This window comes from Myxocyprinus asiaticus, chromosome 44 (genome assembly GCF_019703515.2).
Source record: "Myxocyprinus asiaticus isolate MX2 ecotype Aquarium Trade chromosome 44, UBuf_Myxa_2, whole genome shotgun sequence".
Lineage (NCBI taxonomy): Eukaryota > Metazoa > Chordata > Actinopteri > Cypriniformes > Catostomidae > Myxocyprinus > Myxocyprinus asiaticus.
The window spans coordinates 30,097,260-30,114,492 of NC_059387.1; the positions used below are offsets into that span (position 1 = coordinate 30,097,260).

At 38.6% G+C, this 17,233-nt stretch overlaps 2 protein-coding genes across 2 annotated transcripts; one reads left to right on the plus strand and one right to left on the minus strand.

Annotated features, from left to right (window-relative positions):
* Positions 1-773: 773 nt before the first annotated feature.
* Positions 774-9,301, plus strand: LOC127434534 (uncharacterized). Its single transcript, XM_051687353.1, has 6 exons — positions 774-825; positions 920-1,073; positions 1,182-1,342; positions 1,448-1,651; positions 2,431-2,612; positions 3,764-9,301. The coding sequence occupies exons 1-6, from the start codon at positions 777-779 to the stop codon at positions 9,299-9,301; spliced, it is 6,288 nt and encodes a 2,095-aa protein (XP_051543313.1). The 5' UTR covers positions 774-776.
* A 2,255-nt stretch (positions 9,302-11,556) lies between these two features.
* LOC127434535 (uncharacterized) lies at positions 11,557-13,225 on the minus strand. The gene is made up of 4 exons (XM_051687355.1): positions 13,149-13,225; positions 12,734-12,980; positions 11,909-12,030; positions 11,557-11,725 (listed from the first exon to the last, which is right to left on the minus strand). The coding sequence occupies exons 1-4, from the start codon at positions 13,223-13,225 to the stop codon at positions 11,557-11,559; spliced, it is 615 nt and encodes a 204-aa protein (XP_051543315.1).
* Positions 13,226-17,233: the final 4,008 nt, after the last annotated feature.

Sequence of the window (17,233 nt, forward strand, 5' to 3'; positions counted from 1 at the left end):
AATGATATAAGTCTTTATTACTAAATTTAAGAAGATAAAGCCTGGATTTCATGTAAATGACTTTAAATAGGAAAACTGAAATTAATTAATTATTTTTTAAAAGGCTGAAAAAAAGAGGACTGGCAAAAAAAACAAAACAATGAACACCACTGTATTATAATCACAGGTATCGGGTTAGGTGCTCTAAGACAGTTATTAGCAATCTTACTTCAAACTGGTGATCTTCACGGACTACAGATTCTCCTTCCTCTTTCTTGTCATCTGCTATTTGTTTCTTCAGAGATGCCAATTAAAGCCAATCATGATTTTAGAGAATCACTCTATTTGAGTAGCTGTTTTGTCAATAGCTTTGTTGTATCCAGTAAGGGGTAACTGCAATCAGTATATTCCCATCTCTGCTCAAGCCTGCAATTACAGGCTTTTGCTTCAAACCACCTTAATTAACTGGTTACACTAAGTGCAAGGACTGCACATCTAAAGAACCTTTTGTTTTTATGAAACGTGTCTTCTCATCAGCTTTCACCAGTGGAAAGCTTTATAAAAATGCATGGATGACGTAGGGAACTGAAGAATACAAGTCACAACCATGAGCAGAGCAGCAGAGCTTGCACAGTAAGAAGAGCTCAGAGTTTCTTTCTTTCTTTCTTTCTTTCTTTCTTTCTTTCTTTCTTTCTTTTATTTTATTTTTATTTATTTTTTATTTCCTGTCCTTTGTTTTTAAATTTTTATGAAGAGTTTGCAAAATGACATGATCATTTGGAAAAGAAATTGACAAAATGGATGAGGATATTGCCATCATTGGAATTGGGTGCAACTTCCCTGGAGGTACTATTCTAATGTTTGTACTCTAACATGTACTTGAAGCTATTCTGGGAAATGTGCATGAATGATCTGTTCATGAATTATCACACTTTCACAGGTGAGGGTATCGATAATTTCTGGAAAGTTCTTGTGGAGGGCAGGAACTGTGTTGTTGAGATTCCAGATGAGAGGTTCGACACATCAGAGTGGTTTCATCCCGATGAGAGCGAAGTGGGAAAAACGCAGACTACAAAAGCTGCTCTCATTGATGGGTAAGAATCATTAGTTTATGACAAAGCATTTGAGGGATGTAATGTTTGTAATTTCTAAACTGATGGAACATTACTTAAGAAAGTAAATTTGATTACCTTTTTCTGCAGATTCAATGAGTTTGATCACAAGTTTTTTGGCATCAGCGAGGCTGAAGCTGATTATATGGACCCTCAGCAGAAATTGCTACTGCAGTGTGCATACCGGGCTTTAGAGGATGCTGGTATACCCTTGGAAAAAGTGAATGGAACCAGAACAGGAGTTTACATAGGTAATACATTCAATACAAACAGTAGAGCAATTCACCTTTTCTACAGATTTGTTGCTTTTGATTATAGTGATGTCATATGTTGTTTTCGGCATGTTTTGGTTTCAGGACTTATGAACAGAGACTATGAGACACTTTTAAACAACAGCCCCAGCACAATAAGCCACTATAATGGCACAGGAACTGCCATGAGTATAGCCGCCAACAGAATTTCTTACAGCTTCAACCTCACCGGACCCTCCTTTGCAATCGACAGTGCATGTTCTTCATCCCTAGTCGCCCTTCACTCTGCCTGTCAGGCCATTAGACAAGGTAAATCACAGTACATATGGTGGCATCAAAAATTATTTGGATGCCTAAGCCACACTTACGAATGTATGAATGTCAATGTATTAGATAAGAAAATACCAAACCAAGTAGCCTGTATTAAAAAAAGATAGCACAAGCATACTTTTCGAGTAAAATTTTTTTCAAGTTTGGTTTTAAATAATAAAACATTAGATGTAGGCCTTCTTTTCAAATTTAAGACAGAACGTATTTAAACACTGTGAGATTAGTCATACTTAAGTGCCGGGTATACTTAGTTTTTCTAATTTCTGGTTCGGATCGCACCTGGTCGAACATGTTGCCTTTCAAAGTGTACTCCTTTTGACCGCGAGCGAATACGAATGCGTTCGAAGCATGCACACTACGACTGCTTTGTGATACTCTTTTAGCATAGCCAGTGGCAGGCCCATACGCCGACAATGCACACAGGAAAAGGACTGACCACTTTTCGAGAAAATCTGGAGTGTTCACTTTGGTGAAATATGCCCATAGTTAATATTAAGACCTACATGTGATTTGCAACCAGCAGGTTTAAAGTATTTGACAAATTTGTAAAAGAAAAGTGTTGGCAAGTTAGTTCTGAGAAAAGGTCTTGCATTATTGTTTTGCAGATGCCATTAAGTTTGATAATTTATTGATATTTTGTCAATGCAATGAAATGTATACATTTTAGTTCCAAAACGCTTTTTGGAATACTGTATTTAAACTTACTAGATATTGCTAGATACTCACACTGTTAACCAACCATTTTTATTCATCTCTAGGTGACTGTGACATGGCTTTGTGTGGAGGGGTCAGCTGCATCCTTGAGCCTCGAGTCTTTGTGGCACTCAGCAAGGCGAAAATGATCTCGCCCGAGGGCACAAGCAAACCTTTCTGCCGGTCTGCAGATGGATATGGCAGAGGAGAGGGCTGTGGTATAGTTTTACTGAAGCCTTTGAAAAAGGTAGATATTTTCAAGTAGGGATGTCCCGATACCATTTTTTTTTGAGAACAAGTACGAGTACCCGCTGATACCGAGTCCGATACCTGTTTTTTCTTTTTTTTTTTTTTGGAACTCAATATTAGCAGTTTATTTAAATGTTTTCATTAAAATTGTGTTTAAATAAATAAATAAATTAAAACTTTAATCAAATGAAAATATAACAATTAATTTTCAACATGAAGTTGTATTATTTTTATCAAATGAAGTGATGTTATACAGAATCTCATTGCACAATCCTAAACACAACATAGGAGTTATTTTTGTCAAATAAAGTGCTGCATAATAGATCATCACAGGTGTGAGATATTGCTTAAATATAATTACTATTCATTTATTATTATTATTATTAGTAGTATAACAGTGAATATTACAAAACTATACTGTAGTGATCTGTTTCTGTCATACTTTTTCCCCTTTAAATTGCGCTTTTAATTTGGCGGTGCTTTTATTTGGAAGTGTTTCTGTGTTGTTAGACCAAGGAGCTCTGACGTAATCACTGCTGCTTCCCAATCCAGAAAAATCCGGTCGCCACGTGAATCACAGTGATTATTAAACCGCAAAAGGCTGCTATTTAAATAAATAAATATGTAGTCTGAATATGACTTGAATTAGTGCTCTGCCTGCTGTCATCTGCTACAAACAGAGCATGCGATGCTCATAATAGTGTTTTCCGTGTATGAGCCAAGGATCTCTAAAGGTATGAGCAGTTTGTGGCTCTATGCCTGCACAACACCGGTTCTACACATTCACAAGCACTCACGTTTAAAATGCTGCATGTGCAAACTATATATTTATCTGAGTAAATCGCAGCTTTTGCTGTTAATTAATCTCACTAGGACATGACATGATTTTAATCTGTGCACTGAAAGTTTACGTAATGACATTTGTACATCAGATGGTATTGGTTTTTGGTATCGGAGCATTTTCACGAGTACGAGTACAAGTACATCAGCACGGTATCGTTCACGATTCCGCTATCAGTATCGGTATTGTGCATCCCTGTTTTCAAGTCTTACAAATATTTGTCTCAAAGTGAAATGAGGTCTGTACACTTTAGTGACAGTCTTTTGATATTTCTTTGAAGTAAGCTGGTAAAATGTTGTTCCCTTCAGGCTCTTGAGGATTTTGATCATGTTTGGGGCATCGTCAGCAAGACTGCAGTAAACCAAGATGGTCACACTGTCACACCAATCACCAAACCCTCCATGACCCAGCAGGAGGCTCTTCTGCGCATGATCTACTCCTCTGAGGATTATCTTGCAAATGTCCAGTATGTAGAAGCTCATGGGACTGGAACACCAGCAGGAGATCCAGTTGAGGCAGGTAGTATCTCAAACATCATTTCAAAAGCAAGGCCTTCAAGCTCAGGTCCTCTATATATTGGCTCAGTTAAGAGTAACATTGGACACACAGAATCTGCAGCTGGGGTGGCAGGACTCATAAAGATTCTGTTGATGATGTGGCATGAAACCATCGTCCCCTCTGTGTTCTACTCAACTGACAATTCCAGCATAGACACTAAAGCTCTCAATCTTAAAATCCCCACCAGAGCTGAAAAATGGATTTACTCAGGCTCCAAGAAAAGGATTGCTGGATTAAACAGCTTTGGGTTTGGTGGCACCAACACTCATGCCATCATCAGTGAGCATGTGCATGCGACAGTCTCTAACATCCACACTCTTAAGTCTCTAAAACTGTTTCCACTGTCTGCAGCCACAGATCAGTCTCTTCAGATGTGTATAGCAGACATGTACCAGAGGATCACTGAAGGTGACACAGTTGATGTACAAGCTCTCGCTTACACATCTGCTTGCAGAAGAAGCCACAAGAGGCACAAATTTAGGAAAGTCTTAGCTGCATCATCTCTTTCAGAGTTACAAGTGCTACTCAAATCTAGCATGAACAAGATGTTAGCCCCAACAAAACAAGGCTTAAAGATAGTGTTTGTATTTTGTGGGAATGGCGTCACTTATAGGGGCATGTGTAAGCAACTACTGAAAGAGGAGCCTGTCTTTAGGGACAAGGTCAAAGAGGTGGAAAACTACTTTCAGAAGTTCAAATGTGCCAGTATTTCGCAAAAGATTGCAAACAGCTATGACAACGAGGATTTCTCTAAACCAATTGTTGTCCAGCCACTTCTCTTTGCAATTCAGGTTGCGATTGCTCACCTTCTTAAGCATTGGGGCATCAGACCAGATGTTGTTCTTGGGCACTCTGTGGGAGAAGTTGCAGCAGCTCATTGCTCTGGTCTACTGTCACTTGAGGATGCCGTAAAGGTCATCTACTGTCGCAGTGCTCTGCAAAGCAAAGTGACAGGTGGGAAGATGCTGGTCATTGGTAACATAGCTGTCACAGACATCCTGGAAATTCTCCCAGCATATACAAAGAAGATTTGCCTAGCTGCTGTTAACAGTCCAATGTCATGTGTGCTGTCAGGCGATAAAGAAGCTGTTGACAATGTGCACCAAAAGCTTCAGTCTTCATTTAAGAGCAAGAATCTGTTCCTTCATGTCTTGGATGTCCCTGCTGCCTACCACAGCCATATGATGGATCCTATACTGGGCCAAATCAAAGACAGTATTGGATATTTAACTCAGAATGAAATGGATTGTAAACTGTATTCCACAGTTACAGGAGAGATGTGTCGTCAAGGGGATTTTATAACCGGCGAATACTGGGCACGAAACATCCGAAAGCCAGTTGCTTTTGAACAAGCAATTAAATCATTGTCCAACAACAAGAAGAACATAGTCTTTGTGGAAATTGGCCCAAGACGGGCTCTGCAGAGGAACATCATTGAGATTCTGGGAAATGACACCACAGTGCTTCCATCAGTGCAACCAGATAAAGATCATGAGACAATGCTCACTATGGTATCAAAACTGTTTGAGCTGGGGGTCAATGTGAACTGGGATGAGTTCTACAAAGGGTATGAAACAGAGCTCACCCCTTTCCCAAGGTATCAGTTTGAGTGTCTAAAGAATGAGGTTTATTTTGAAGACGTAAGACTGGGAAATGAGTCAGTCTCTCGTTGTCCACATCCACTGATAATTCCAAGTAAATGTAACAGCAAAGTGGTCAAGTGCAACCTATCAGCAGGTGCAACCTCATACCTTTGGGAGCACAAGAACAATGGTGTAGCCATCGCACCAGGGGCATTATATGTTGAGCTGGCTTTCGCATCTGCAATTGAAACTGCTTTTCCAAAAAGGCCTCTTTCCTCATTACAGCTCACAATTGACTTTCAAAGTTTGTTTGTTCTAACTAAGAACTGTCGTCCTCTCAAAATAACACTAGAGACATCCATGGACAAAACCAATTTTCAGATACAGTCCTCATCTGCCATGCATGCATCAGGATTCATTTGTCATGGAGGGGGACCGGCCGTCATTGAGCAACAATCCATTCTCCTGACCACTGTTTTGAGGAGATGTCCATCAGTCATTAAAAGCCAGGATGTATACAGCATTCTAAATGAGGTAGGATTTGAGTACGAATCCAACTTCAAACAGCTGGGAGACATTAATTATGGACAGGAATTCAAGGAGGCTGTGACCAGTGTCAGTATTCCAAAGGGATTACTAAACCATCTGTATGATTATTGCTTACACCCAGTGGTCCTGGATTACTTCTTACAAATGTCTGCAGTTTTAGCATCAGCCTCTAGCACTATCAGGCCAGGGTTTCCTTCTGCAATTGGTAGTATGGTTATATCTGAACCTCCTCAAAAAGACATGTTCATGTACATGAGAATGACCAAAGAGAAGTCAGATTGTTTTGAGTTTTGTGGTTGTTTCACTGACAAAAATGGGCATGTGCTGATCGAGCTGAGAGACGTCAGAATTAATTTTCTGGGAAAACATGCACAGATCAGAGAATCATGTTTCTTTCACAATCAGGTGGTTGCCGTTCATGCTGAGAGCAATATTTCCAGCAGAATCAAGGCTTTGGTCTTTGAGGACACCCTGGGAATAGCCAAAGGTTTGAAACCATACTTACACCCAAAATCAATATTTGTACCTCCACCTGATTCAACACAATGCTCAGCCTTGGAAGTCCTAAACTTGCAGTCCCTTTTCAGTACAGCAGACATGGATCTAGATGAGATCTTGTTTATCTGGGGCATTCAGAATATTAGTCATTTCAAAACTGAGGCAATTCTAGAGTATTTGGCAGACAACTGTGAACTTTACCGTCAAGTTGTTTTGACTTTAAGAAGCTGCAGGTGTGCAAGTTCCATCCGAGTCATAACATATAGGTTGGCAGAAGGGACAGTTGATAATATTAGTCCTGGATTTGTGCTATCTGGCATGACAAGGGCATGTGCTGCAGAATTGTCAAGCATTTCTTTTCAGTTGATCGATCTTTCCATAGTGTCAACAGAGGACATAAAAGCACTGGCTCATGTTCTTCACTCATACAAGAGCCATGAGTGCCCAGAGGTCTTCATTAAAAAAGGTGAAGTTTACTCTGCTGTGATAAATCACACTCCCATTACCGCATTAGGGAGAGTACAAGCTAAATCTAAAACCCTTCAATCCCAAGAGTTCACTTTACAGACGGCCGATCCCTACAGAGTGACAGGCTTATCAGCTTTGCCCTTAGACAATTCAGTCGGCACTATTGAGCGGAAAAGCGTTGAGGTTCAACTCAGTAAAATATGTGTGCATTCATCAGACTATTTTCCAGTTAGTACCTCAGATCTAAAATTTGGTCAGACAATGTACTGGAATGAGCACACAACTCAGAACCACAGTTTCCTAGCACTCGACTTTAGAGGGACTGTTACGGCTTTAGGAAAGGATGTCAGCAAACTTAAAGTGGGTGACATGGTTATCTGTTGTTACCCCATACGAGCAATTTCTAAAGTTGTCCTACCGGAAGCTGTTTGCTATAAAATAAAAAGATTCCCATTTCTAAGGGACGTTCCATGTGTTTCTTACATTGTCCTGATCTGGGAGATCTTGCAATGTGCATTACCCAAGACCAAACAACAGCAAAGTTTAGGCATCTTCTGCACTGTTCATGATTCAGCTCTGGTTAAGATACTGACACTCATTGCAAATATATCTGGCTGGAGTGTGTTCACAGAGACTGATCTAAATGTATTAGTCCAAAAACCAAAGCACTGTCTTCTTTTTGTCATTCTCCCCCCATATGACCCCTCACGTTTGACAGAGATTGTCCGTGTTGCCAATGCAACTCAAATTGTCTTAGTAGGCGGCAATCGGGAGCAACAGAATTCTGCATTAGATGCCATTCAGATGGACAGTGAGAGTACTTTCTTCCAGACTCTTGATATTTCCAAAATCTTCCAGAAATCACGTCTTAAGGCATATGGAGCTCTTATACAGAAATGGCTAAAAGGAATGCACTTGCATAGAGGATGGCCATCGATACAAAGCAGAATTCTTCCAATCGTATCCCCTGAAAGTATGTCTCTACAGTCTGTAGAGCATTCTGGTTGCTACTTCAGTGCAAAAACTCTGGACTTGATAGTTCTTGGTAGTGATGACTCTATGACCAAGATATCACCCATTCCCTTGCTTCCAAGACCAATGCAGTTGTTCTCAAAGGAAGGTGTATACTTAGTTTCAGGTGGCCTTTCTGGTTTGGGATTTGAAACTGTTAGGTTTATTGCCCACAGGGGTGGTGGGTGCATTGCCACTCTCTCAAGGAGCACTCCATCTGAGAAGATATGCAAAGATATAAGCGCTCTCCAGAGGAGATATGGAGTAACAATTCTCACTCTCATGTGTGATATCTCTGTGCCAGAGCAGTTGATGGAAGCAATGACTGTGATTGGACAACATTTTCCCTCTTGTCCAATCAGAGGGGTGTTCCACAGTGCTGCTGTGCTACATGATGGATTACTTGAAAGCCTTGATAGGTCTCTTTTCCATAAAGTCCTGCGACCTAAAGTCAGTGGTGCTCTGAATCTTCACTTCGCCACTCTACAAAGCCCAACTCTCGATTACTTTGTGTGCTATTCTTCAATCTCTTCCTTCATTGGAAATGCAGCGCAAGCCAATTATGCTGCAGCTAATTCATTTCTTGACACTTTTTGTCACTACCGCCGTAACATTGGACTTGCAGGACAGTCCATAAATTGGGGGCCACTTAAACTGGGCCTGCTTATGGACAAAGACAATTTTCAAACATTCCTTGAAACGAAAGGACTAATGACAATGGATGTGTCAGAGATCCATGAAGCTTTAGAGCACTGCCTACTGTCAAACAATCCCCAACAGGTGGTTTGCAAATTCAATTTTAGGAACCTAAAGAACCACGTTCTCTCTCAGAATGCATCTCTAAACTTTCGCCTATCAGCTTTAGTGGAGGAGGGTCTGAAAAACAAGACTGTGGAGGACTCCAGGACAGATGTTCTGTCATCAGTGCATGAATGTGTTAAAGGGATTCTGACCGAAATTTGCAGTGTAGATACTGATGATCTTAGTGATGAAACTGTCCTCACAGCACTAGGAATGGACTCAATGTTGGCCATGACGATGCAAAATCGCTTGTTTCAAGAGATAGGAGTGAATATCCCTCTTGTTACCATACTTGATCCATGCAGTACACTGTCCTCACTGACTGCACTCATAAAACAGAGTACTAGTGAGGATTGTGAGCTAGATGTGAAACTATAATTCTTAAACATTGCCACCATATAATTTTCCTCTTTGTAACAATGTGATGTGTCTTATGTGTCAAATTGTCCTGAAATGTTTGTAAAGAAAATAAAATGTAATAATTTTTGAGCACAGTTATTTTGTTGTACATTAATGGAGAGAGAGCTTTTTTTCATTGTTGCGAGTTTGATTACAGTTATGATATAACCACAAGATTATTTTCTAAATGTGATACAAATATTATGTCAAACAATGAAATCTTAATTTCAATCATCCATTCTGATTAATAAGAAGCCAAATTATTTTTCTTTTTAAAAAAGTATCTCGAAGAGAGGAGAGGTGCTCATTGCCAAGTGGGGCAACCATCAACATCGAAATAAAGAAAACGTGCAAGGCGCTCAATCTCCAGTGGTATACAAAATTACTATATTTGGGCAACAAACATTAAAAAGCCAAATGTTTTTTTTTTGGCAGACTATCTGCCGTAGTCAGGGTCAATCCGATTCTGATTATTTTATACCTTCCCTGCCCCCTAGTAATACCAAGGAGTCAGAGATCAAAAGTCAGGTATGTCTAATCTTTTTTCTGCCAAATATGTAAATCCATTGAGGTTCTTATGCATGTAAACTATGTGCAGCAATAGGCTCTTGGAATGCTGTAAAGGGACATGCTTGAGGGTTTGCTGCCATTCATAAACGTGAAAAATACTTTTTTCAAAGTTGACAATTAACATTTCCACTAATCCTCAATCAGGCAATGCTCTTTTCACAAGGAAAGTTTTATGTGAATGTGTAAACAAACATGCAGGGTCAAAGGGAAAGGTATGTCTCTTAAAAGACAGTGAAATCAAATCAAGGCAGAAACAATCAATCTAATTCTTGTTTGGTGATGTTTGTAGTGAATTTTTACACCAAGAACAATCCATAAGAAAACACTGCAAAAATCCCATGAATACACAAAATGGTTACTTATGTGCTTTTAATTAGCTTATTATTTCACAGAAATTAGGAAAACTACATAATTCTACATTTTATAAAATAGAAAGATTCACATATCCAGCAAAAATTAGACACATTTAAATATTTTCTGAGAGATTATTATTACTCAAAATGTGTACATTGCTTACATGTGTGGTGAAGAATCTTGTGATATATTTTAAATGTTTTTGTTCTTTTACAGTATTTTTTTTTTTTTATTTTTTTTTTATATCAGATTCTAAGTCCATGGAGATATGCTACAGCTTGAACAGTTTCGCTGATTGCACTGATTATGTGTCTTCTTGGGTCACTAAATCCTGAAACTGGATACATTATATATATATATATATATATATATATATATATATATATATATATATATATATATATATATATATATATATATATATATATACCATTAATATAAACCATACACAGCACTGAACTGCTGCCTGCCAACATTTAACAATATTAGTTTATAAACATTAGATTTTATTACATGGCTACTTTTTTAAATTACTATAAATTTCAGTGGCCCTGCTGTATTTTTGTTAAAAACAGGTTTTTTACCTTGCAATAATTTGTGTTATATATTGTGATTTAGGTTTGCACCACATACAAAATTTGGTTCACAAACAAACAGAAAACATCTGGAAGGAAACGAAAGATACAGGTTTTATAAAACGGCCACATCAGAACAATTAGGAGTGTGAAAATTTGAATCTTGAATGTGGTTGCAATTTCCTAAAACAAAATGTTGCTCTTCAGAGCTCTGTTTTGAGTTTTTACAATGCATCATCAGACGGTGTATACATGTCACTTCATAGGTTTGACTGTCCACCCTGAACATGGGCATAGTGCTTGCCATGCACATGTGATTCTCTTGAACATGTTGGTTATTGCCAGTAATCATCCAAATGCAGGGCTGATACTGGCATGTTCAGTGGTGGTTGTACTTAACAGTGGTGGTAAATACTTTTTCACACAGGCCCAGTTGGTATTGGTTAACTTTTTTTTTTTTGCTTCAATAAATAACATTTTCATTTAAAAACTGTATTTTGTGTTTACTCAGATTGCTTTTGTTTTATGTTAGATATTGTTAGAATTTTTGAAACAGTTTAGTATGAGATATACACAAAAACAAAACAAAAACTTTTTCACAGCGCTGTATATGCATAATAATTATACAACAATTAGAAGATAATTTGTTTAAAATAGTTTAAAATGGAGTAGGCTATAGCATGTCACTGCAGGTCACTGTTGTTCTTCACATGTCAGCTATCCTTATATACATTACTACAGTACAGTGATGTTGATACCTAATATCAGGAATGGAGAGTTTGCTACTGTCATGACAAACGGGACTCCAATGTGTAACATCATTCCAAAAGAGGACAGGACAGCTAATCCAGCAGAGAACACCCTGAATGTAGACACCCACACTTTATTCCTGACACAATCAAACCTGCAAAACAGATAAAATACATTATTTTACCACAGTGAAAATAGTGAAATATGTCTAATAAAAAAAACAAAGCTAGCTGGACAACATCCTAGGGAACACACATACTAATAAAATGAATGCACTGCAAGTCACTTTAGATTAAACGCATAGACGTGAATAAAATAATTGTTAGAGTTAACATACTTCATACAAAAGAGAATGGATAATGCAATGGCAATAACATATGTGATCGAGAAGAGAGGAATCACATCCTTTGTGTTTGCCTCAAATTCCTTCTGTCTTGATAAAGATGTTGAATGGGTCACCTGAGAAAGCAAAATCATCATAATGACATCTCACCATCTCATGATATTTATACACTGTGCATCAGTAGAATACAGTTATTTATTTTAAAGCACCACACTCATTCTGTACAAGACTAAACAATTCAAACTCCATGCCACTGGATTTTCAGAAAGTGGAATGATTAATTCAGATTTCAGTTCTGAATGTCCTATTTGCACTGCTGTGTTGGAATATGTCTCCACATAAAGATAATAAAATAAGAAAAAATTTAAATAATAATTAGGATATGCATTTTATATTTGACAGAAGAATCCAAAAAGAAAGTGCAACAACAAACTGACAATGATGAAATATGTGTGACCTGCTCCATCATTTTGAGTCACTTTTACCCAGAGACACATTTGGAGTTTAATGCACTGAAGTAAAAAGAAAAAATAAAATTAAATGACAATATCAGCCATTGTTTAAATAGTTTGAAACATAACAATTATAGGCCATGTGATTAGAAAGCTGAGAATTTCCTTTTTACTTTAGTGCATTAAGTCAAACTGTGTTTCTAGGTCAAAGTGACTCAAACTGATTGAGCAGGTTCGAGGGAGAAACTTTAAGCTATTCATTCAGCCACAAATCTGTTCTGGACCGATTATCCTCCTTTAGGAAATAAAACAGGTGAACTGCTTTGGCACTTTGAATAACAGAAGAATTTAGATTCACTCCACCAACCGAATAGCCCAGGAAAATGTATGAGAATCCATATCGAAAGAACGGAAAAGTGAGCTCGGTCGTGTCCAAATGTTTACCAAACAACTTGTAAATGTCCAGTATCTTAGGTATGCATTTCTTGTACCTTCTCATGCAAAGTCCCTCCAAAGTGAGCACCCCGTGACCCATGGACACGTTCAGCTCCCTGACTTTCCTGTATAAAAATGCAATCTCCTGAAATGCAGCATCCGTGAGGATGTCGGACGATCTGGACACCGATATGAAGGATGCGTATACTCCATCCGTGTGGAGTCTCTGGTTGGAGAACACCGAGTCATTGTGCTGCCCAAATTGCCTCTCCACTTTGGCAGGACCGTTCACAGATGTGAACTGATCCTCAATGTCATTGGACTCACAGTCTTCTTAGAAATAAAACCCACTCCCCAGCACAGCGGAGATGAATAGAGGAGAAACGAAGAACCACCACGGATGAGAGCGACCACTCACGAGCATATGCAGCAAAAGAGGCACAAATTACATTTGTTTAGAATTTATTTAGACCGAATAGTTTCTACCACCTTGATAACACATAATATAATAGGTCAATTGTATCTGTAATAACTTGCCAATAAATAATTACATTAACAAACATCATTCAATTAAAAACCTAAAGAATTATATATATATATATATATATATATATATATATATATATATATATATATATATATATATAAATGTAAAATGTCTACAGAATAGTGAATATGCATTTTCATAGTCTAAAAATCTTCTTTTTTTGGCTGTAAATTATTCAGTGTGTGATCTAAAAAAATATATTTTCAAAAAACCTAACACAGTAATTCAAACGACTGGAAAAATAATGGAAATAGTCTTTCATGGAATTTAATGGGTAAAAAATGTAGGAACCTTGTATTTGACATTTAATTAACCAAAAACACATTGGTGTTTCGATTTTCATTGAGGAGGTCTGAAACTAAGTTGCTATCACTTTGTGCACTTAATATTTTAGGCCTGTAGTATAAAAAGTTATACTGTATCCTATATACACCGATCAGCCACAACATTAAAACCACCTGCCTAATATTGTGTAGATCCCCCTCGTGCCGCCAAAACAGCGCCAACTCGTATCTCAGAATAGCATTCTGAGATGATATTCTTCTCACCACAATTGTACAGAGCGGTTATCTGAGTTACTGTAGACTTCTGTTGATCTCTCTCATCAACAAGGCATTTCTGTCCACAGAACTGCCGCTCACTGAATGTTTTTTGTTTTTGGCACCATTCTGAGTAAACTCTAGAGACTGTTGTATGTGAAAATCCCAGGAGATCAGCAATTCAGATGAAACCAGCCCGTCTGGCACCAACAATCATGAGACCCGGTCCAAATCACTGAGATCAAATTTTTCCCCATTCTGATGGTTGATGTGGACATTAACTGAAGCTCCTGACGCGTATACGCATGATTTTATGCGCTGCACTGCTGCCACACGATTAGCTGATTAGATAATCGCATGTGTGATTGTTGGTGCCAAAAAGTGACTAAGATGTTCTGCCAAGATTTTTGTTTGCCACTAGGTGGTGCTAGTGTTATGTTCCTGTGCTTTACCCGCTAAATATTGTGCGGTGGGATGTTGTCATGGTGACAGGTCACAAGGAGACTGGAGCTGCAGTTAGAGGTCGTTATTGTGACTGGGTCAGGGGGAGAGCAGAACTGATTAGAGGTTGCCATGGTGACTGGGTGCAGAACTGATTAGAGGTTGCCATGGTGACCAAGCCAGGGAGAGTTGCCATACTGACATTTTTTATGTCAATATTTAAGTTTTGTTAATTTTTCTTTTTCTCTGCGGAACAAAAGCTGTTAAATGTATAATTAGTACATGTATAACAAATATTATTGTAACAGCAATATATGCTGAAGAGGTGGACGCCTGGATCACCACCTCTGCTCTTCAATATATACAGGTGCATCTCAATAAATTAGAATGTCATGGAAAAGTTCATTTATTTCAGTAATTCAACTCAAATTGTGAAACTCGTGTATTAAATAATTCACTGCACACAGACTGAAGTAGTTTAAGTCTTTGGTTCTTTTAATTGTGATGATTTTGGCTCACATTTAACAAAAACCCACCAAATCACTATCTCAAAAAATTAGAATACATCATAAGACCAATAAAAAAAACATTTTTAGTGAATTGTTGGCCTTCTGGAAAGTATGTTCATTTACTGTATATGTACTCAATACTTGGTAGGGGCTCCTTTTGCTTTAATTACTGCCTCAATTTGGCGTGGCATGGAGGTGATCAGTTTGTGGCACTGCTGAGGTGGTATGGAAGCCCAGGTTTCTTTGACAGTGGCCTTCAGCTCATCTGCATTTTTTGGTCTCTTGTTTCTCATTTTCCTCTTGACAATACCCCACAGATTCTCTATGGGGTTCAGGTCTTGTGAGTTTGCTGGCCAGTCAAGCACACCAACACCATGGTCATTTAACCAACTTTTGGTGCTTTTGGCAGTGTGGGCAGGTGCCAAATCCTGCTGGAAAATGAAATCAGCATCTTTAAAAAGCTGGTCAGCAGAAGGAAGCATGAAGTGCTCCAAAATTTCTTGGTAAACGGGAGCAGTGACTTTGGTTTTCAAAAAACACAATGGACCAACACCAGCAGATGACATTGCACCCCAAATCATCACAGACTGTGGAAACTTAACACTGGACTTCAAGCAACTTGGGCTATGAGCTTCTCCACCCTTCCTCCAGACTCTAGGACCTTGGTTTCCAAATGAAATACAAAACTTGCTCTCATCTGAAAAGAGGACTTTGGACCACTGGGCAACAGTCCAGTTCTTCTTCTCCTTAGCCCAGGTAAGACGCCTCTGACATTGTCTGTGGTTCAGGAGTGGCTTAACAAGAGGAATACGACAACTGTAGCCAAATTCCTTGACACGTCTGTGTGTGGTGGCTCTTGATGCCTTGACCCCAGCCTCAGTCCATTCCTTGTGAAGTTCACCAAATTCTTGAATCGATTTTGCTTGACAGTCCTCATAAGGCTGCGGTTCTCTTGGTTGGTTGTGCATCTTTTTCTTCCACACTTTTTCCTTCCACTCAACTTTCTGTTAACATGCTTGGATACAGCACTCTGTGAACAGCCAGCTTCTTTGGCAATGAATGTTTGTGGCTTACCCTCCTTGTGAAGGGTGTCAATGATTGTCTTCTGGACAACTGTCAGATCAGCAGTCTTCCCCATGATTGTGTAGCCTAGTGAACCAAACTGAGAGACCATTTTGAAGGCTCAGGAAACCTTTGCAGGTGTTTTGAGCTGATTAGCTGATTGGCATGTCACCATATTCTAATTTTTTGAGATAGTGAATTGGTGGGTTTTTGTTAAATGTGAGCCAAAATCATCACAATTAAAAGAACTAAAGACTTAAACTACTTCAGTCTGTGTGCATTGAATTTATTTAATACACGAGTTTCACAATTTGAGTTGAATTACTGAAATAAATGAACTTTTCCACGACATTCTAATTTATTGAGATGCACCTGTATATATATATATATATATATATATATATATATATATATATATATATATATATATATATATATATATATCCTTTGAGTGAATTAAATTTAAACTGATCAGCATTTAACCTAATGTGATTAAGTGAATTATTTTAGTGAAACTAATCAGTATTTTTATCACGAGCTAATGATTTATTATTATAAGTCTCTTAATATATGTTCTTTGTGGTGTCATGCTCATACAAGCAGTTTGAGACCATTCCATATCTGTCTTCATGCTTTAAGAGACAGAGTGTCTTCTGATTAAGAGGCCTAGGTCATGTAGGCTGCTTCTCTAGTGTCTTCATGACCCAACAACATAAACTCAGCAAAAAAAGAAACATCCTCTCACTTTCAACTGCTTTTATTTTCAGCAAACTTAACATGTGTAAATATTTGTATGAACTTAAAAAGATTCAACAACTAAGACATAATCTGAACAAATATCACAGACATGTGACTAACAGAAATGGAATAATGTGTCCCTGAACAAAGGGGGGGGGGGGGGGGTCAAAATCAAAAGTAACAGTCAGTATCTGGTGTGCCCACCAGCTGCATTAAGTACTTCAGTGCATCTCCTCCTCATGGACTGCACCAGATTTGCCAGTTCTTGCTGTGAGATGTTACCCCACTCTTCCACCAAGGCACTTGCAAGTTCCCTGACATTTCTGGGGGGAATGGCCCTAGCCCTCACCCTCTGATCCAACAGGTCCCAGACGTGCTCAATGGGATTGAGATCCGGGCTCTTCGCCGGCCATGGCAGAACACTGACATTCCTGTCTTGCAGAAAATCACGCACAGAACGAGCAGTATGGCTGGTGGCATTGTCATGCTGGAGGGTCATATCAGGATGAGCCTGTAGGAAGGGTACCACATGAGGGAGGAGGATGTCTTCCCTGTACATCATTGAGGTTGCCTGCAATGACAACAAGCTCAGTCCG